Genomic DNA, 22,689 nt, shown 5'->3' with positions numbered 1-22,689 from the left:
CGGCTTCTATCAGTTTTTCCATTCGTCTGTAAGGAATTCGCGTTAGTATTTAGCAGCTGTGACTTATTAAACTGATAGTTCGGTAATTTTGACATCTGTCAACACCTGCTTTCTTTGGGATTGGAATTATTATATTTTTGTTGAAGTCTGAGGGTATTTCGCCTGTCTCATACATCTTGCTCACCAGATGATAGAGTTTTGTCAGGACTGGCTCTCCTAAGGCCTACAGTAGTTCTAATGGAATGTTGTCTACTCCGGGGGCCTTGTTTGGATTCAGGACTTTCAGTGCTCTGTCAAACTCATCACGCAGTATCATATCTCCCATTTCATATTCATCTACAGCCTCTAGGTAAAGATAACTAAGAAAAACATTGACGGCTGCCAGTACATCAGACTGTCTTAAGTTTCATTTACAATGACGTAGTAATAAGATATCTGATTCATAAGTGTGACCTACTTCCAAGAGCGAAGCGATATCAGTGTACGGGAGTTGCGGCTGCTGACCAATCATCACGCTTGTGTTTATTTACATCAGGTTTATTCGTGTGATGAAGGAAGTGTAGACGAGGCAGTTCCGGTGAGGCATTGTGCGGTGGGCGAAGTCGGCGAGGGCGCCGCTGCGAGGAAAGGGGGCAGTGTGGCGCGTGGCGCGCGGCGCGCATGAGCCGGACGCCGCCAGCTGTTCCGTGTTGTGCGCTGAGCCGCCGGGCGTCGCCAGACTGCGTCAGTCCGCCGCGCGCGCTGCTGACGCCGCACTTGCAGTCGCTATCGACCGCGCTTGCCCGCCGGCCGGATTCTCCACACAACACGGCGCGCCATGAACTCGCTGGGGCCTTCAATCGCCCAGCTGCTCAGCGCCACCGACCCCGACAAGGTGAGTGCTGCGCACACGTCGCCGGGCTCCTCGCCCACAAAGGGGCGAGCACGAGAAAAAGACGCAGCGTCCACTCCCTGGACCAGAGCCGGGCCTCTACAGCGCGGCGCGTTTGACGCGGACCCCTTTCGGCTGCTGAACTGCGGCTCCTTTTATTGCTTCGAAAGATACAAAACTAAATCATACTTATTTTAATAATGTAGTTATTTTAGAGTTCTGTACTTCATACGATAAAAACGGAACACTTCTAGAATCATTTTGTGCTTTGTCTGTCTGTCTGACTGTTCGAAACCCTCTTTTCAGGAACTCGTAGAAGTATCACGTTGAAATATATGTCATATATTAAGATCTACAGTCTCTCGGCGATATAAAAACGTTCAGCTTCTAAGTCAATGCAATAAAAAGTACGGCTATGTCTCTCACGTATTTTGATACTCGCAAACCGCGCGGGATTAGCCGAGCGGTTTAAGACGCTGAAGTCATTGGCTGTGCGGCTGGTCCCGGCGGAGGTTAGAGTCCTCCCTCGGGCATGGATGTGTTTGTCCTTACGATAATTTAGGTTAAATAGTGTGTAAGATTAGGGACTGATAACCTTAGCACTTAAGTCCCATAAGATTTCACACACATTTGAACATTTTTTATACTCGCAAACTCATTCATCAAAACCTGAAGGGTACTTCCCGTTGACCTAGAACCGTGAAATTTGGCAAGAAGCAAGGTTTTACACTATAACCAAAGGAGAAAATTCGAAAATTGTTATATTTTAACTGTTGTTGTTGTCGTTGTTGTTATTGTTGTTGTCTTCAGTCCTGAGACTGGTTTGATGCAGCTCTCCATGCTACTCTATCCTGTGCAAGCTTGTTAATCTCCCAGTACCTCCTGCAACCTACATCCTTCTGAATCTGCTTAGTGTATTCATCTACTGGTGCCCCTCTACGATTTTTACCCTCCACGCTGCCCTCCAATACTAAATTGGTGATCCCTTGATTAGCAACAAACATGCCACAGGAAATTATCATTGGCTGGCCACTTACATAAAATATGGGCGAGCTTGTCACACAGTGAGCAAATTAAGATCCTCTCCCTAAAATCTTTGTAAAAACATTTGACATGGCACAGAACTTTAAAACTTTAACCACATTCGTCCGAGTGTTGCCTAAAAGAGATGGCAGGTCCGCTGGCAAGTCAGCCGTGGCCCGCTGGTCAGAAAATATACATTTTATATCCTCTCTACTTCGACCATCATCAGTTATTTTGCTCCCCAAATAGCAAAACTCATTTACTACTTTAAGCGTCTCATTTCCTAATCTAATACCCTCAGAATCACCCGATTTAATTCGACGACATTCCATTATCCTCGCTTTGCTTTTGTTGATGTTCATCTTATATCTTCCTTTCAAGACACTGTCCATTCCGTTCAGCGTTCCAGGTCCTTTGCTGTCTGACAGAATTACAATGTTATCGGCGATCCTCAAAATTTTTATCTCGTCTCCATGGATTTTAATTCCTACTCCGAATTTTTCTTTTATTTCCTTTGTATCACACGAAAACAAATTTTTTTGCCATTTCTTATCAGCCTAACCGTCAGTTAAGATCATTTTTCCTCAGGAACGAGTAGACGTATCAAGTTAAATTTGTCACACACAAATGTCTGGTCCGTTGGCGGTATTATAATCGTAGGCTTCTAAGTCAATGCAGTCAAAATATACGGCCGTATATGTCACATTTCGCAAACCCTTTCATCAAAACCTAAAAGGTACTTCCTGTTGGTCTAGAATCATGAAATTTGGCAAGAAGCAAGGTTCCGCAGTACAACCAAAGGAAAAAATCCTATAATTGTTGATTTTCAATTATATCACAGTAAAAATATTTTCTTTTGTTGTTCATTATCCGACTTCTAAATTGAAACTGAAAGATTCTTGAAAGGCTTGGAATCACTGGTATCGATATCTTGCCACTATCATTCTCGATAACAGGCAAAAATTGCTTCTTGACTTGCGTCCGCCCTGAAAGAGTCTACAGGAAGAGTGTGATATTTTTTCCTAGTTTTAGTTAATCTATGTTTCGTCGCTGACACGTGAAAATGACTGCGCAGCGTGCACATAGTTTGCTCAAGTAAGCGTCTAATCGACTGCAAAAGATATGAAACGAAAAGTAATAATCTTTTTAGAGTTCCGTACCGAAGTAATAAAAACGGAACCCTCACAGGATCACTTTATTGTCTGTTACGACCCTTTTTTCTCAGCAACGAGTAGAGGTATCGCGACGTAACAAATTTCAGAATCTACGTCAATAAAATCAAAAGATATGGCCATTCATGTCACATATTTTGATACTCGCAAACTCACTCACCAAAACCTGTAGGGTATAGGGTATAGGTACAGAATCAAGAAATTTAGTAAGAAGCAAGGTTTGATAGTACAAGAAATCCGAAAATTGTTGATTTGTAACTATACCAGATAACAAATATTCCTAATCCAGAATGAGATTTTCGCTCTGCAGCGGAGTGTGCGCTGATATGAAACTTCCTGTTAGATTAAAAGTGTGTGCCGGACCGAGACTCTAACTCTGGACCTTTGCCTATCGCGGGCAAGTGAAGTTTGGATGGTAGGAGTCGAGGTACTGGCAGAATTGAAGGTGTGAGGACGGGTCGTCAGTCGTGCTTGGGTAGCTCTGTTGGAAGAGCACTTGCCCTCGAAAGGCAAAGGTCCCGCTTTCGAGTCCCGGTCCGGCATACAGTTTTAATCTGCCAGGAAGTTTAATATTCCTACCGTTTGTCCGTCTGTCTCTCCTTCTCCTTAGACCCCCTTTTCTCAGGAACGAGTAGAGGTATCAAATTGATATTTGTGTCCAATTCTAAGGACAACAGTCCCTTCGCGGCGTAAAACTCTTAAGCTGTTAAGCCAATATAATCAATCGATACGGCCGTCTGTTGAGGTCCCTTTTTCTCAGAAATGATTGTAGGTATCAAGTTGAAATTTATGGTAAATACTAATGTCTAACAAATAACTTTAGTATTTTTATTTCTATAAAGCAGTTAACAATACTTAACTTTGGAGGTTTACAAGTAGTAGTTGGTAACGAGGGGCGACAAGCAATATAATCGAGAGTCCTTGATATGTGAAGTCTTCAGGCAAGTTGACATATGTCACTGATCAAGCAGCATTAGAAAAATGCAGCGAAATGCAGGAAGATCTGCAGCGGATAGGCACTTGGTGCAGGGAGTCGCAACTGACCCTTAACATAGACAAATGTAACGTATTGCGAATACATAGAAAGATGGATCCTTTATTGTAAGATTATATGATAGCGGAACAAACACTGGTAGCAGTTACTTCTGTAAAATATCTGGGTGTATGCGTACGGAACGATTTGAAGTGGAATGATCATATAAAATTAATTGTTGGTAAGGCGGGTGCCAGGTTGGGATTCATTGGGAGAGTCCTTAGAAAATGTAGTCCATCAACAAAGGAGGTGGCTTACAAAACGCTCGATTGCCTATACTTGTGTTATTGCTCATCAGTGTGGGATCCGTACAAGGTCGGGTTGACAGAGGAGATAGAGAAGATCCAAAGAAGAGCGGCGCGTTTCGTCACAGGGTTATTTGCTAAGCGTGATAGCGTTACGGAGATGTTCAGCAAACTCAAGTGGCAGACTCTTAAAGAGAGGCGCTCTGCATCGCGATGGAGGTTGCTGTCTAGGTTTCGAGAGGGTGCGTTTCTGGATAAGGTATCGAATATATTGCTTCCTCCTACTTATACCTTCCGAGGAGATCACGAATGTAAAATTAGAGAGATTCGAGCACGCACAGAGGCTTTCCGGCAGTCGTTCTTCCCGCCAACCGTATGTGATTGGATCAGGAAAGGGAGGTAATGACAGTGGCACGTAAAGTGCCCTCCGCCACACACCGTTGGGTGGCTTGCGGAGTATAAATGTAGATGTAGATAACTAACTTGTGCAATCCGGTGCCGATCTGCGTGGCCGGGGCTAGCAGGAGCGTCGCTTATATTCCCTTCTTCCAGGTATCGCTTTTGACATGGCACAGTCCAGTTCCACACACCATTGGCTGCCTTTTCCTCACCGCCTTCTCTGCTCTCGCGTTCCGCATCTTTGTTCCGGCGCGTGTCGTTACTCCAGAACACCATCAAAAAACGGCAAATAAGATTGTCACAGAGGTGCGTGCTGCCGCAAAATGTCGAGGAAAAGACGAGACATGTTATAAGGCAGATACTGATGGGAAGACATGGAATAAACCGTAAAAAATAATATATATGGAGATAGTATCGGTACTTTCCGACATGTCCGAAAGAACAAATAAGGCTCACCGGCCATTTGACCATCTTCTGTGTGGATGCACACAAACAGTGCCGAAACTCTTACGGGAATCGGAAAAAAGCCGCGAGTATTGAGTATAATGGGCAGGGGCACTATGAATATAGCGCGGGACGATAAGCTCGAAATGTGGGTCTCACGGGAGGCGTAACGGATATAAGTCCCTGCAGTCGCACTATCCTCTGTGTCCGCGGTGGCTCAGATGGATAGAGCGTCTGCCATGTAAGCAGGAGATCCCAGGTTCGAGTCCCGGTCGGGGCACACATTTTTCGACTGTCCCCGTTGACGTATATCAACGCCCGTATGCAGCTAAGCGTAGTGATTTCATTGTAATTTCATCGTAAAAAATAAGTTTAACGATTTCAAGAATGTTTTCACTGAAAACTTAAAAAGTAACTCTGGCTCATGTAGACATCTGGAAGACAATATTAGATTAATTATAGCTAGAAAAGAGGCATTCATTATTTAGGGATTGTAGTTATAAATGTAATGGAAGATCCCTCATTAGACACTGGAATGGAAAGTACCCTCTGTCACACTGTACACAACAGTTTAGAGAACATTAATGAGGGTTCACTGATAGGATACTAAGAAACTGCAGTCTGTCTGCGTACAAACCACTTCTGCGGCCTGTACTTGGGTATTACTCATGTGCATGGTATCCATATGAGGTTAGACCAACAGGAGATATCGAGCTAATTCAAAAATGGGTGATACGAATGGTAATAGGTTTGCTTGACTGGCTAGAGATTATAACAGAAGTGTTCCAAAGTCGAACGGGCCCAATAACACCTCCCACAGAGAGGTACAAACAGCCAGTATTTACACTCCCCAATCGTTTGTGTGGGACGGGAAGAAACCTTCATAAGCTGATAAATCAAATAATTCTGGTTCAAATGGCTCTGAGCACTATGGGACTTAACATCTGAGGTCATCAGTCCTCTAGAACTTAAACCTAACTAACCTAAGGACATCATACACATCCATGCCCGAGGCAGGATTCGAACCTGCGACCGTAGCAGACGCGCGGTTCCGGACTAAGGCGCGTAGAACCGCTCGGACACCGCGGCCGGTTCAATTAATTATGACCACTGCCCGCTACCACGTTGAACGACACGTTCAGGAAGATACACATTGAGGTGAGAAGTCATGGGATACCTATCAATATCGTGTCGGACCTCCTTGTGCTCGTCATAATGCAGCAACTGGACGTGGCGTGGACTCAACAAGTCCTTGGAAGTCCCCTGCAGAAATATTGAGCCATGCTGCCTCTATAGCTGTCCATAACTGCGAAAGTGTTGGCGGTACAGGATTTTGTGCACGAACTGGCCAAATAATCTGCTCGAATTGTCCAGAATGTTCTACAAACACATAGCGAATGATTGAGGTCCGGTGAAATGGCGCATTGTCATAAAAATGAACTCTACGAATGGCCACAAATGTGTCCCCCAGTACGCGAACATAGCCATTTACTGCCAATGATCGGTTCAGTTGGACCAGAAGACACAGTCCATTCCATGTGAACACTGCCCACAACATTATGGAGCAACCACCATCTTGTGCTGTGTCTTGTTGACAACTTGGGTCCAGCCGACCGCTGTGGCCGAGCAGTTCTAGGCCCTTCAGTCCGGAACCGCGCTGCTGCTACGGTAGCAGGTTCGAATCCTGCCTCGGGCAGGGATGTGTGTGATGTCCTTAGGTTAGATAGGTTTAACAAGTTATAAGTCTAGGGGACTGATGACGTCACATGTTAAGTCCCATAGAGCTTAGAGCCATTTGAACAACTTGGGTCCATGGCTTCATGAGGTCTGCGTCACACTCGAAACCTACCGTCAGATCTTGCCAGTTGAAATCTGGATACATCTGACCAGCCATTGTTCTATAATCATATAGGGTCGAACCGATATTGTGACGAGCCCAGCAGAGACACTACAGGCGATGTCATGCTGTTAGCAACGGCACTCGCGTCGGTCGTCTGCTGTCATAGCTCATTAACGCCAGATTTCGCCACACTGGCCTAACGAATAGGTTCATCGTTCGTCCTACGTTTATTTCTATGGCTACCTAACGCAGTGTTGCTTGTGTGTCAGCACTGACGACCTAAAAAAACACTGTTGCTCTCAGTCGTTAAGTGAAGGCCTTTGGCCATCGCGTTGTCCATTGTGAAATGCAATGCCTGAAATTTGGTATTCTTGGCCCTGCTCTTGACACTCTGTATCTCGGATTACAGAATCCCCTGAATTAAAACTAAACTAAACTCCCTCCGAACAGGCCATGAAGGCTCAAGGTACCGACCGGCCGCCGTGTCATCCTCAGACCACAGGCGTCACTGGATGCGGATATGGAGGGGCATGTGGTCAGCCGCTCCCCGGCCGTACGTCAGTTTCCGAGACCGGAGCTGCTACTTCTCAATCAAGTAGCTCCTCAGTTTGCCTCACAAGGGCTGAGTGCATCCCGCTTGCCAACAGCGCTCGGCAGGCCGGATGGTCACCCATCCAAGTGCTAGCCCAGTCCGACAGCGCTTAACTTCAATGCTCAGACGGAAACCGGTGTTACCACTGCGGCAAGGCGATTGGAACAGAGTTCCCTAACGATTTCCAAAATGGAATTTCTCTTGCATCTAGCTCCAAGAACCATTCTGCTTTCGAAGTGTCTTAATTCCCGTCGTGAGGCCATAATCACATCGGAAACCTCTCACATGAATCATCTGAGTACAAATGATATCGTCGCCGATACAATGCCCTTTTACACTACCGCCATGTGTATATGTGCATATCGGTATCCCACGATATTTATCAACTCAGTGTATAAGTGGAGCAGAAACGATTGGGTAATCATTCTACTGACGATACGGGCCAGAAGTAGGGTAATCCACGGACATAACGGTTTTGTCAAAAGGCAGATTCATACTGCTACGCGACTGTGAATGATCTTAGCGAAGCTGGTAGGCTGGCTTTTCGCATGCTGATGTAGTATCTATGGAACGTAGTTGCACGACCGTATAATAACTGGGCGATAAGGTAGTGGACGTCCTCGCTACGTCACAGAACATGGAGGTCTGAAGCTTACCCGCTCTGTAGAGTAGGATAGGCGATCTGATGAACCAGTACAGTGACGGTGCTTTCGAAAAGCTGGCGACCCCTACGTGATCTGGATCCAACGACATCGCCAGTTGCGATCGTAGTAAGCGCGGGATTATCGAGATTGGACCGTGGATCATGGAAATGTATCGCCTGGTCGGTTTACTCACGTTTCTTGTTACACCAGGTCGATAATCGTGGCCGAATGTACCGTCATATAGGCGAACGGCTGCTCGAAGCGCGCATCGCACCACGCTTGAAGGGGGCGCAGGGGAGTATTATGCCACGGGGAACATGGACCCTGGCTTCCATCGCTCTGTCGTAGAACTGAAGGCACCATGACAACTGTGGACCATCCCCTTCCTTCATACCTTCATGCTTGATGTCTTCCCCGACTGCACTGTCGTCTTCCAGTAGGGTACTGTCAGTGTCACAAGGCCCAATCGTGTTACAGTGATGTGAGGAGCTAAAAAGCAATAAAAATATAATATAAAATAAAAATATCGGCACTCGGTAATGACACATCGATGTCGTACCGATATATCAATGAGAAACGTATCGATAAATTAAATAGACATATCTTGGCAGAATTACCGATACATCGATATCTTATTTTCTACATTCCATCCACCAGGTCTAGCACAATCCGTGACTCCATCTAGAGCCCAACAGTGCCGCCGCAGTTTACATAAGTCTGGATCCGCAGGTACTGTCGCCTAACAACCCATTATCAATAATGTCGTACCTTTGCTAAGGTTTCATTAGTAATTCACGTCGGCACTGTTGCAGTAGAAATAAGACTACTTAGAAGTGGCTAGTAACAAGTAATTTAGCACAATGAATTTCGTAGCATATGTTATAGGGCTATGGCGTCAGAGAAAATACGTTTATCTAGTACGATTAAATCTTACATGTGATAATTCGCAAATCACGTGCATTTGTATACTGCAGAAGATTTGTGTTTCAAGCTAAGCTATAGTTCCCAGAGTGGCCGAGCGGTTCTAGGCGCTTCAGTCTGGAACTGCGCGACCGCTACGGTCGCAGGTTCGCATCCTGCCTCGGGCAGGGATGTGTGTGATGTCCTTAGGTTAGTTAGGTTTAACTAGTTCTAAGTTCTAGGGGACAGATGACCTCAGAACTTAAGTCCCATAGTGCTCAGTCATTTGAACCATTTTATAGTTCCCGTTAGCCATCAGTGAGATGTTGAATCTGGGAACTTAGGTTTTTCTTTTTAAGTTTCAAAGGCATTTATGCTTGCTGTACAGAGTACACACTGTAGGAATACGAAACGGTGACGTGCTTGTAGAGAGTAACGCTAAGACCGCGTTTTGTTTATATGTTTGTGCATTTACTACACCTTGTAAAATTAATCAGACGTTTTACGCAATTATGATATACATGAAATATCATGAGCTGTTTACTGTTGCACATAACTCATAAACATTGCTGTTATATTTTATGCAAACCTTAGACCAACGGTAACACCTATAATAATATTAATACTGTAACATAAAATACAGAAAAAGAAAGAAGAAAACAGAAAATTCAGGACTGTTGGCCAGGTATATCGAACTGATTGATTTGAGGATGGGAAAATAGTCCATTCTAAGAGAACTGAAGTAATATGACCAGAAAGGAAGGGTAAAAAAATTACAAAATTCCCATTTTTGTTCATCGCGTAGTGAAGTAGCTACCAAACGTGGATGATGATGATAATAACATAATAACAATAATAATCATCCTGAAAGAGAAGTCTGGAAAAGTCAGACTATAGAACTCCTTTGAGAGAACGGAATACATGTCAATCCGAAAAGCTGCACCAGAAAAGATTATGAAAAAATGTTAAGAGATCAGTAGAGGTCACAAATTCCAGTATCTTGTGAAGATGACACTGGTAAATAGGATAGAAAAAGAAACTCACGATGAGAAAAATGAAAAAAAAAGACTAGCACTTTCTACGATGACGATGAATGCCGAGTCTGCCCCTCGCGTGTGCCTCAGGCAGAGAAGAGCGTAGGGGGGCAACCGAACCGTGACGTGGAACCGTTGCACGCCAGCTGACGGCCAAACGTGATACAGAGCCGCAACTCTCCTGTGCAGCGAGTTGCAGTGTCAGCAGGCGGCTACAGGATCCGACTAGCTGTGCTGCAGGTCCACGATCTTGCGCGATCTAGGTGGCGCAGTGGGAAGATGATCGACTCGCTATCTGCCGCACGGCGTTTCACATCCCTGTCAGGTCATCCACATTTACTTTTTCGTAGTTTGCCTAAATCGCTCTAATCGCGATAGCCATGGAAATGTTATCGATGATGGTGCCACTAAAGCGGAGTTACTACATCCAGTTTTCCGTAATTCCTTCATAAAAGAAGACAAAGCAAATATTGCAGAATTCGAAACCAGAAGAGCTATTAGCATGAGTGACATAAAAGTAGATATCTTAGGTGTTGCGAAACAACTCCAATCACTTAAGAAAGGCAATTCTTCCAGTGCAGATGGTATACCAGTCTGGTTCCTTTCAAAGTATGCAGACACAATAGCGCTTTTCTTAGCAATCATATACAACCGCTCACTTGACGAAATGTCTGTTCCTAAAGACTGGAAAGTAGCACAGGTCACACCAATATTCAAGAAAGGAAGCAGGAGTAACCCTTTGAATTACAGACCCATATCACTGACCTCAATTTGCAGTAGGATTTTGGAACATATACTGTACTCGAACATTATGAATCACCTTGAAGAAAATGACTTATTGATACGTAACCAACACGGATTCAGAAAATATCGTTCTTGTGCAACACAGCTAGCTCTTTATTCCCATGAAGTAGTGAGTGCTGTCGGCAAGGGATCTCAGATCGATTCGATATTCCTAGATTTCCAGAAGGATTTTGATACCGTTCCTCACATGCGACTATTAATCAAATCGCGTGCACATGCTGTATCGTCTCAGTTGTGTGACTGGATTAGTGATTTCCTCTCAGAGAGGTCACAGTTTGTAGTGATAGACAGTAAATCATCGAGTAGAACAAAAATATCTGGCGTTCCGCATGGTAGTGTCATATGCCCTCTGCTGTTCCTGATTTGCATAAATGATCTAGGTGATAATCTGAACAGGCCCCCTTAGATTGTTTGCAGATGATGCTGTAATTTACCGACTAGTAAAATCATCAGAGCCGCGTGGGATTAGCCGAGCGGTCTAGGGCGCTACAGTCATGGACTGTGCGGTTAGTCCCGACGGAGATTAGTCCTTCGAGTCCTGAAACAAAGGCGGTTTTCTTTGCGGCGAGATCCATTTACAGTCACCAACTTTCTCTTCCGAATGCGAAAATATTTTGTTGACACTCACCTACGTAGGGAGAAACGATCATCTTAATAAAATGAGAGATACGTGAGCTCGAACGGATAGATTTAGGAGTTCCTTTTTCTCACGCGCCATTCGAGAGTGGAATGGTAGAGAAGTAGTATGAAAATGGTTCGATGAACCAGGCACTTAAGTGTGAATTGCAGAGTAACCACGTAGATGTAGAATGCCAGGATGGTTCCTCTGAAAAGAACGAGACCGACTTCCTTTCTCATCTTTCTTCAGTCCCAACTTGCGGTCTCTAATACCTATGTTCTTGATGCGACATTAAACCTAAATCCATCTACCTTCTCGTGTAACGTGAACTACATTGATATCCAGCAGTATCACTATATGATTCGATCTTCCTGGATGCCAACTTCTTCCACATCGACTATCAACTTTCAGCCGAATGTATACATTAATAACCATGTTATTTTCATTATTATTTTCGTCAGCCTACATGAAACTGTTACCTTATGATAATAATTGTTCTTTATTTCTATTATTATCATTATTATTATTATTATTATTATACGCTCATATGCCGCTAGGAGACCAATCGAAGTGTATATTTGATATGAGATTTTCTCAGACGCCTCATTTCTTTAATCTTCTCACTAAGGATTTTCTTCCTTTATATCGACCAAGTTGTTCGCATCTTTAATTGACCTCTTTGCTGACTTTCTAACTGTATACTTCGTAGGTGAATGTTTTTCCTGTCTCATATATTGGTGGTAGGCAATGAAAATCTCGTAATTCCGTCTGTCAATGAAAACTCTTAATTCCAGTAACCAGTAACTTGATAATCAAAGAGAGACTTGCAGTTACACGAGTAGCAACTTTCTGTATCACTTTATATCATTTTTTTAAGAAACTGTTTCTGTTTTACCAGCAAAATTTAACAAATTGGAGTTAAGAGGTTTTTATTGCCTACCGACGATATATGAATCTGTTGTGCCACCATCCTGCGGGTCTTTCCCGAGTTCGGTGATGTAATTCATGTTCTCAGTGCTTCCTCTGTACTCAGAGATCCGTTTAGTTTGTCGGGTGTTCGGCGTTCTTTTGACATACCCGTAAAATATCTGTCAACGTTTCTTCATGTCAGGTATTATGTTAGATATCTGTACCGTATTGTCTCTACTCCGCAATCTGTAGCTTCGTCTGTCTTATTGAGTCACAAGATTTTCGTGATGATATTTCTCTCTTGATATTTCCTAGCGCACCTACCCGATCCATGACAAATGCTTTTGATGCGTATAAGGTTTCTGGTTTAAGTGTTGCCCTGTAATGTCTCACTTTATATTACATGGTGGGCATGATTTATTGCAGATGTCTCCAGTCCACCAGAAAGCACTAGTCATCTTTTGATTTTTCTGATCATGAGTTTCTTTTTCTATCCTGTTTACCTGTATCATGTCCGCAAGATACTGGAATTTGTGATCTCTGTTGATCTCATCGTATTTTCTCGTCATCTTTTCTGGTGTAACTTTTTAGCTTGTCATGTATTCCATTCTCTTGAAGGAGTTCTATTGTCAGACCTTCCCAGACTTCTGTCAGGATCTGAGTTGTTATTGTTATTATCATCCACGTTTGGTGGACATTTCACCACGCGATGTACAACAATGAGAATTTTGTAATTTTCTTTTAGCTTTCCTTTCTGGCCATGTTACTTCAGTTACGTTAGAATAGACTTTTTTCCCATCCTCAATCAGTTCCGTATATCTGGCCACCTCTCCAGTCCTGAATTTTCTGTTTTTTTCCTTTCTTTTCGCTCTTTTACATTTTCTATTACGGTATTACTATTACTATAGTCGTTACCGTTGGTCTAAGGTTTTTATAAAATATAACAGCAATGTTTGTGATTTATTTGCAAAAGTAAACTGCTTATGATATTTCATGTATGTCATAATTGCGTAAAACATCTTATTAATTCTAATTTTGCCAGGTGTAATAAACACACAAACAAGACGCGGTCATGGTGTTAGTTTTTACTCTCTACAGGTTTGTAGACGTTTCGTATTCCCTACATCGTGTACTCTGTACAACAGCAAGCGTAAATGCCTTTGAAACTTCAAAATAAAAATCTAAGTTCCCAGATTCAAATTCTCATTAACGGTTAATAAAAAAATTATGGAAACTGCAGTTCAGCTTGAAACACACTTTCTTCATTATATGAAAGCATGTGATTTACGAATTGCATGTCAGATTCAATCATGCTAGATAAACGTATTTTCTCTGACGCTGTAACACGGTAACATTTGCTACGAAATTCACTGTGCTAAATTACTTGTTACCAGCCACTTCTAAGTTGTCTTATTTCTACTGCAGCAGTGCCGGCCTTGAATTACTAATGAAACCTTAGCAAAGTAACTGCGACGTTACTGATAATGGGTTGTTAGGTGACAGTACTTGTGGATCCTGACTGTGTGTAAACTGTGACAGCGCTGTTAGACTCCATCAGGGCTCACGGACTGTGCCAGACCTGGTGGATGTAAAGCGAAAATTAAGTGCCGAGATGAGATTAATTTGGTAGTAATCATTACCGTTAATAATGTGATTTTAATACTTTGCGTGAATTCATGTTTAGACACCTTATCAGACTAAATATTGTTGTTTTAATGAAGTGCTACGTTCTTTTATATCACTACCGGAGACTGCTGTCTATTTATGCGTATGTGATATCTAAACATGGCTGACACGAGAATAATGACCTATTAAAAGTAACCAATATACATTGACGTATTTTATAGTGTAGAAAGATGATGTACAGATTATTAAAAACATTTTGAGGGCATTTATTCTTTAAGTTCAACACGTCTTCAGGCAATTAAAGTTGTTACAGCCGTAACTTGAAACTGCCACAATAGGCACAAATTGTGTTCGTGATTAAATAAATTCTGCTCAGGCAGAAAATGTCGTCGTTCATAAAAAAAATTGCAGAAGTGTGGAATGGTGCTCGAAATCATGAACAGCACATTAGGCGCGTCAAATGTTTCTCTAATCTATTTTATTTCTTAGTATTAGATGAAACATTTCAAAAAACATTTGACCGTTTTTTAAATTTCTTTTAAGTTCGAAGTATTGCTCAGAAAGGATATATCCGTAGATATTATAAAAATTTATGTATGTATATTTTGCATTTATGGATGTATATATGTTATAAATCTCCTCCTAAACCACTGGACCGATTTCAGCGAAACGTGGTACATATATCGTTTAATGACTGGAAAGAAACGCTGTGCGGCAAAAGCCACCTACCTATCAAAGGGATGGGGGTGGGAATTGAGTGTAGCCCACGATGCGCCAATACTCAGACTGTATTCATCCAGTATACGAGAATGAGAGGACTTAGTGACACGCAACAAACTTTACATATCACTTCAAACCTTTACGAAACCTTTTCTCGCTGACAGTCCCCACAAAATGATTAAAGGAAAAATTATTACTCCTTACTAGATTTTCGCTGTTCATGCTATAATATTGCCGCGTCAGGCTCGACGTTTTAATTTATTACTACTGTACAACTAACTGCATTCACTACACATTTTTCAGACAGTATTTACTAGTACCACTGAATGTACTGGCAAAATCATGTCACTGTACGGCACATTATTCAGGAGATACGATGTAATAAGACTGAGCTGCGTGAAAACAAAACTGCCGAGCATAGTTCGCTACAGATAGAGGTGAAGTATGTGTACAAATATGGTTGAAATATATTAAATATATGTGACATGTGAGTAGCAAAGTCGAGGGTTAAAAGCTCCTCCTAAACACCTGGATCGATCTCAACCAGACTTGGTAGACATATTACTTACTACCTGGAAAGAAATACTGTGAGGGTACGATCGACCAACCTGCTGTTCGGGCGAGGATGATAACTTGGTGATGGAGAGAGAAGGTGTGGAGGAGAAGATGACAGAGGGGGGGAAGGATGAGGTGGGCAGAGATAGGAGAAAGAAGAGGAAGAAGAGGAGGAGAATAGTGAGAGAAGAAGAAACTGGTAAGAGAAAGCGAATAGGATGAGATAGACGGAAAGAGAGGGAGGTGGAGATGGCCAGAGAGAGGGATATGAGACGACTGACAGACTGGACGAGGAGAGTGTGGAGATAGGGGATAAGAGGAGATTGACTTAGAGGGGGAAGGAGATGAACTTAGAGGGGGAAGAGGAGATAGTGGGGGAAGGAGGTGGTGGATGGAGAGAAGAGAGGAGCAGATGGACAGAGAGAGGGGGAGGCGCAGATGGACAGAGAGAAGGGCAGGTGCAGGTGGACAGTGTGGAGAGGACGAGGAGATGGACAGGGGGGAAAGGAGGAGATGGACTAACAGAAGGTTGAAATAAATACGTACAGGGACAATGCCGGGTACTGAGCTAGTAATGCAGTATAATGCATTTAAATATCAATCGGTGCTCTATTGTTATTAAGAATACATAAATCAAGAGAAAGAGAGAACTTTCAATTAGTGCCATAATTTCATGTTTATTTTATTTTTTCAAGATGAAAGGAAGAATTCCACTATTTCTACACGAAAAAAATTTTTTTCTGCAAAAGACCTAGGCCTTGAAGAGAAGAACTTTTGACACTTCAGTTACATAGCTAGCAACAGCTGTTCGTGAAATATTCCAATTTTACGTCAGATCACTAACGAAATTTTTCTTAATTACCCTGATAACGTTGTAGCAAGTAAATCTTTTTTTTTTTCTTTCTTCTTCGAATTGAGGGATCACGCTTGTCGTTTGTCCATTTCGTACTCTTCGCTTGGATATGAAAATTCGGACAAAAATCCATTGTGTGATTTCTTGACTTTTGTTCTCCCTCCAGTCGAAAAGCGACCAAAAAGGGCCCCGAATTGGCACACAAGAAACCGATCCTCCACATGTACGACGCTCCATTCTACACAGCAGCAGTTGCAGTTTGGAAGAGGCTTCGTCAGCAACTGTGTTCTCCTGATTTGCCCTTAAATTATTTCTTCCTTTCACCTACCTTAAAAATTTGGGTTGATGGAGGAAAACTTCATCTAACGCAAACACAGTTGCCTCTACACGTTTAGAAGTCAGAGAAAGTCTACGTTTCCGTTAGGGTAATCAAATGTCTGAGTCAAATGTATAGTTGTCGAAAGATGCTATACTAAAAAATAAAATTCATATTAAAAGCAATTCCTCGTTTTTTTTTTATCAGAGATATACCAATATCAAACCAGGTCTGAACCATCTTGAGACATTTCCTCTTTTGTTCTAACATAATTTTTTTTGTATGTGAAGCGACTTGTGGGTTTTTCCTAGGTGGGCCAAAGAAAATAACAGAATTCCAGCTGTTCAGTATATCTTCTTTGTATTGTACTTCCATTCACCTCAGTAGGATAACATCCCTCACATATGATGCTCCATACCTTCTCCTTCATCGGTTCTCCGACCTTCTGGTATCTGTAATCACGCTCCTTTCATAGTGCGAGATTTGGGTGTCACGGCTCAGCCACACGTGTTGCGTGCATCGCGAGGATGTACAAGGCTCCCAATTGTCTCAAGTTAAGGTACTCTCCTGCTCTTCTTATGCTGTTAATATTTTCCGTATCTATATTCCAACATCTGAACTTCGGAGAAAGTCATACAGCCAAGATCCCTAGTAAACTATTTACTCAGATGATCGGTTTCGATAATAGTGTGTTGCCATCTTCGGATCTTCAATTTTACAGTTCATATAATTTCTGCCACCTGCACTTCGTATCGTGTCTTATCACAAAGCGCGGATACAAAGCACAGATGGCGGAGACTCTATGAATTGTAAAGTTGAAGATCCGAAGATGGTAACATAGTCTTACAGAAACTGGTCATGTAAGTAAATACATTACTAGCGATCTTGGCCGACAGAAGCTTTTCCGTAATCTGTTATACTCTCGCCCCAATTCTGCCAATGTCAGGAATACATTCAAATATGTTTCCAAGCCATTTTACCTATTCTAACTTGTGCCATCCTTCAGACGTTCTAGCATATTCATCTACACCTACATTTACATGACTACCCTGTTACTGACAGTTAAGTGCCTAGCACCGGATTCATTGAGCCATCTTCAGGCTATTTCTCTACCATTCCACACCTGAACAGCGCGCGGTAAAAACGAACACTTAAATCTTTCCGTGCGAACATATTGCTTGTTCCAGGGTCAAAGAACAATTTCTGAGTGCCTAAATACATGTCGTATAGACTATCCTTCGCATTTGTCAAGTTTTTCAACAGATTTCTTTCCTCTTGCATAATTTCTAGCGTCATTTTTGTTTCATGTGCCCATGTAACATGTATCACACTTCTTTACACCAAATTCCAAATGCTTCCAATTTTGTCTTCTCTTTTTTTCTCAAGTTCCACACTTCCATTTTACACTGCATAGTTTTGAAAACTAGTTCAACTGTGTCGATATTTGACACCGGTATAGTTAACCTGTTGAAGGAAACTTTCTTCACCAACGACCACTTCATTACGATATCTTCCTTGCTTCTGTCATGTTACATAAATTCAATTCCTTGGTATCAGAGTTGGTTCACCAGTTCTGCTACACCTTAACCTATTTAATGACGATAAAGATGCGCTGCAGTATCCTCCATATCCCTCGATATTTCTGCCGCGAGTAATCCCAGACTAAGTGAACATTTCACGTCTGTGGCCTGTTATTTCTATTTCCCGCAGCTGTTACTTGCTATTTTCTGCGACCGAGACGGAAATCCTTCGCCAGCAGATACGGCAAGGGCATCCTATACTTGTGTGATAGCAGCAGCAGGCGCGGCGTATCTGACGGAAAGCGACGAAACTGCGGCATTTACTAAATGCGGACAATAAACTCGCTGTTCTACATTGTGCTCAGCTTCTCGTTACCATTAGGTGTTATTCGGGAGTGTTATGCGAAAACGTTCAAGCCTCGGACTGCGCTATCTTCAGCAAGAGACTCAGCATTGTGCCGCCAAGTTGTGCACAGGCATTCGTATCCCATTAACACAGTCCGCTGGTATCCTGGATTTATTGCTCTGTACGTGTGCTGATCCGCCTAATAGACACTCAAGAAAACAGAGCAGAGGAGGTATTTCTTTAATTCTGATGTTCATATAGTCTGTTGCCAACAAGATTCTACGCTCTCATTACTGACTGTAAATTCCTTGGTAAGTGGCAACGTTCAGGGCATATTCAAGGAGTGGAATCATCGTACCGCCCTGTTTAGGCCCCTCAATATATCCGATAACATGTTTACAGCATTATAGTCAACATTTTCGACTACATAAATTTTTCAAGTTTTCAGGTAAATTTTCGAAGCAGATGCGTGCGATTTCCATTACTTGACGTTTTACTGTTTCTTCGAGTTGGCTTTGTGTGACGCTAGTGAGTTACTGTTGCCTTTAGCTTAATCATCCTAGCGTTTCCCGTATGTCGCGCCACACAGTGCATAGTTTCCCTCATCAGTGTAGGATGACACACTTCCGACGACGGGAGCGGATGTACTTTATGATGAACCAACGTAGAGAACAGATTTACTTAGCATATTTTTAAATGCTTCTGTTACTTTATTATTCAGATGCTTAATTCTTAAATGACACATGTACAACAAACAACTGACAGCGGACAGATACTTAAATGCCACTAACTACTGTGAGATCCCCAGCAGGTCCAAATATGATTCAGCGACTGCATTGGCTTAAGTTTGATTAAAACAGTATTGCATTAAAATTAATTTCTTAATGCTTGTAGTGGACAGGAAATGGAAGCACATGCTGCCATTTATGACAATCACAGAAACAATTTCAAGTTACTCACCTCACAATTTAACTCCTCAAAAATGAACGCTTGCAGTTACTTGATGAAAGCAGTAGCACCTTCAAGGCAGACAAGCCATACAACATGTGAGGGCAATGCCCGTATTGGAAAACCTGTTTTCGGTAATAAGCGCTCACCCGTGGATAGTATTTATCTCTCATGGCTCTTTGATTCCGTAATAGCGTTTCTCGATATGGAGGTAGCATGCCTTAACTCAAATGAGTGTTAATATCGTTCCTACTAAGAAGTTGTAGGCAGCATCTATGATGCACTGAATGTAATTTCTTGGTCTTCCTGACGCATAAAAAAATCTATATATATAAAAGAAAGTCGTGTAAGTTACACTATTTATAACTCAAGAACGACTGGACCGATTTGGCTGAAAATTTGTGGAGAGGTAGCTTAGAACCAGGTGACGGACATAGGATACTTTTTATCCCGTTCGACCGCTATAAAACGTGGTATAACAAAAACGCATCTAGCATGGAATAACAAAACTCAAATGTCAGCTAAACGTCACTATAAAACGTGGTATAACAAAAACGCATCTGACATGGAGTAACAAAACTCAAATGACAGCTAAACGTCTAAGGTTAAGTATCGGTATATGTCTTTAATTAAACATTTGAAGAAATAATTTGTATTTTCTTTGAATCATCATTAACAATGCCGCGACAAAGACGATCGAATATTTCTCGACAAAGCCGTAATGCAAGAAGGATACAAAACATTGCGAATGAAAGGACTGAAGAAGAACAAAAAATTCAACAAATTGCCCGTGAAGAGCGCCGCGTTAGTATGGCTCGACTTTGTGCTTCTCAATCACAAGAGCAAAGTGAGGCAGCCCGTGAAACGGCTTGGTTGGCAATGCGAAATCGTCGAGCGAACAACAGATCAACATGTAGATAATTTTCGACGCACAAGAAGAGATTTATCACGTGATGATTTGAATCGAGCAGCCTTCAGATACGATTGCAGCACTGATTACTGCTTGCATCCTTGCGTTTGCATTGGGCCGATGGACGTTGTTTGCGAGTATTGTGGCACATTGAAGTTTTCCTGAGAAACGCACTGATTGTGCTGCCTTAGTGGGAAAGTGAAATTGCCATTATTGGCTCCGCAACCTGAGCCATTGCATTCATTGCTTTGTGGCGAAACACCCGAATCACGTCATTTTCTTGCAAACACCCAAAAATACAATAGTTGTTTCCAAATGACCTCATTTGGGGCAGACAGTATCGAAGAACTAGCTTCGAAGATGATGAAGAGATTGAAGAAATCTAAAACGAGATAAAAGAAATTATTCAGATAGTTAAAGATGATGAAAATTTAATTGTGATGAGGGACTGGAATTTGACAGTAGGAAAAGGAAGAGAAGGAAAAATTGTAGGTGAATGTGGACTGGGGGAAAGGAATGAAAGAGGAAGCCTCATGGTTGAATTCCACATGGAGCATAATTTAATCATCACTAACACATGGTTAAATAATCATGAAAGAAGGTTGTGTATGTGAAAGAGACAGACACCAGAAGGTTTCAGATTGATTATATAATGGTAAGACAGAGATTTTGGAACCAGATTTTAAATTGTAAGACATTTCCAGGGACAGATTTGATGACCACACTTTATTGGCTGTATACTATAGGATCACTTCCCTATACTCAAAGGAAAATTCGAATGTGAGGAAGTTCTCATTCCGAGGATCCCGATGATCCCAACCGATATGCCGCTTGAGTTTAAAAGACTTCAATTTCCGATCCGTCTTGCATTCGCCGTAACCATTAACAAATCACAAGGCCAATCCTTGAAAGTTTGTGGTTTAAATCTGGAATATCCATGTTTTTCACATGGTCAATTATATATGGCATGTTCACGGGTCGGAAGACCATCTGGGTTGTTTGTTCTTGCGCCTGATAATAAAACAAAAAATGTCGTGTATCACAAGGTACTTAATTGAAGAGTGGAAGCTATGCACCAATAAACATAAAGAATCATTAAAATACTTAATTTTTTATTTTTATTTCCTAATAAAAATTGAACTTAACATCCAAAATCTGATTATTTATTGGCTTTAAGGCGGAACAGAGTACGCCGTGTCAGCTAGTAAGTCATAAAATCATCGCAAATCGCTGCTACGAGAACAGCTTCCAGTGCACCCTGTTTCAATTTGTCTGTGGGAAAGTAACATACGGAGCTAGTATTCTGTCATCACTTCGATTCAATCAAATCGTGAGCCATGGTTCTTGAAGATTCTAACCAGAATCTTTACTGGACTTCTAAGACGCAGTGATTTACGCCTTGGAATACAATGCTGGCACAGCTCCCATACAGTCGATGACGTTGCTGAGACCACATTATAAGCACTGTACATATTTCTAAGCCCCAGCCAGTCGAGAGATCGCAGATACATCTTTGGGGAGTGATTGTTGAGGTGGCTGAGCACTGATTTATTGACAAAAGTGTAAATGCGTATTGTCTAAAGGACGAGGGCCATACTAAAAGTAATGAACAGCAGAACAGTTTTTAAACCATATTTTTTTAGACAAATCAACTATATAATCTTGTTCTAAATACTTTGACATTTTCCAACACATTCCATTCCTTTCCACAATTTTCCCCATGGTTCTGAAAGTCCGTCTCAGCTTACCAAAAGCAATTAAGCACTGTTCGCCGAACATCCTCCACCGTCTCGTAGCGCTGGTCCTGCATCTGTTCGTTAACAGAATCAAAAATGGTGTTGTCGGAGGGTGCGAAGTTGGGACTGTAGGGTTGACTGGTAGTCAAGGAAGGCAGGATTCGGTAACGATTGGGAACGGGGCCGTAATCAGGTACTGTTGGTTCACTTTTGCAATGACACACATTTTAAAACGGTAATTCCAGACTCAGCAATAAAGATATCACACGTTATTAATGAAGGAATGAACAACTGTGTAATTAATGGAGCAAATAATATTTTAAAAAACAAGCCAATATGATCCCAATTAGAATTTTAAGGCAAGTAGCCACAGTCACGCCTGAAGGCCTTTAACACCAAGAACGACAATTAGTACAAAATTTAACACACAAACTGTAAAACAGCAATGCAATAGCAAGCGTAGTTTAAAAAGCCAGGCAACTGATCACCAAACGGGTGAGACAAAATGATGGTAAACTTGGTAGCACAACCATTTAAACCTGCTGTAACTCCAAGAATGGCAATAATATAACAAATTTAGAAACATACAATAAAACAGCAAATACAATAATAAAACACAAGGGCCAGTCA

General features: G+C 42.0%; 1 protein-coding gene across 2 annotated transcripts in view; it reads left to right on the top strand.

Moving 5' to 3' along the window:
• Positions 1-715: 715 nt before the first annotated feature.
• Positions 716-22,689, top strand: part of LOC124619382 (carotenoid isomerooxygenase) — a 374,524-nt gene continuing 352,550 nt past the window's right edge. Inside the window, exon 1 of one of the 2 annotated variants that reach the window (XM_047145721.1) lies at positions 716-874. In XM_047145721.1, the coding sequence (XP_047001677.1) occupies positions 818-874 (57 nt within the window). In that variant the 5' untranslated portion in view covers positions 716-817. The remainder of the gene's footprint in view (positions 875-22,689) is intronic. The other variant, XM_047145723.1, reaches the window with a different exon arrangement.

The sequence above is a fragment of the Schistocerca americana genome, chromosome 6 (genome assembly GCF_021461395.2).
Source record: "Schistocerca americana isolate TAMUIC-IGC-003095 chromosome 6, iqSchAmer2.1, whole genome shotgun sequence".
NCBI lineage: Eukaryota > Metazoa > Arthropoda > Insecta > Orthoptera > Acrididae > Schistocerca > Schistocerca americana.
The sequence above is the reverse complement of the archived record's forward strand: the minus strand, read 5'-3'. Positions and strand labels throughout refer to the sequence as shown.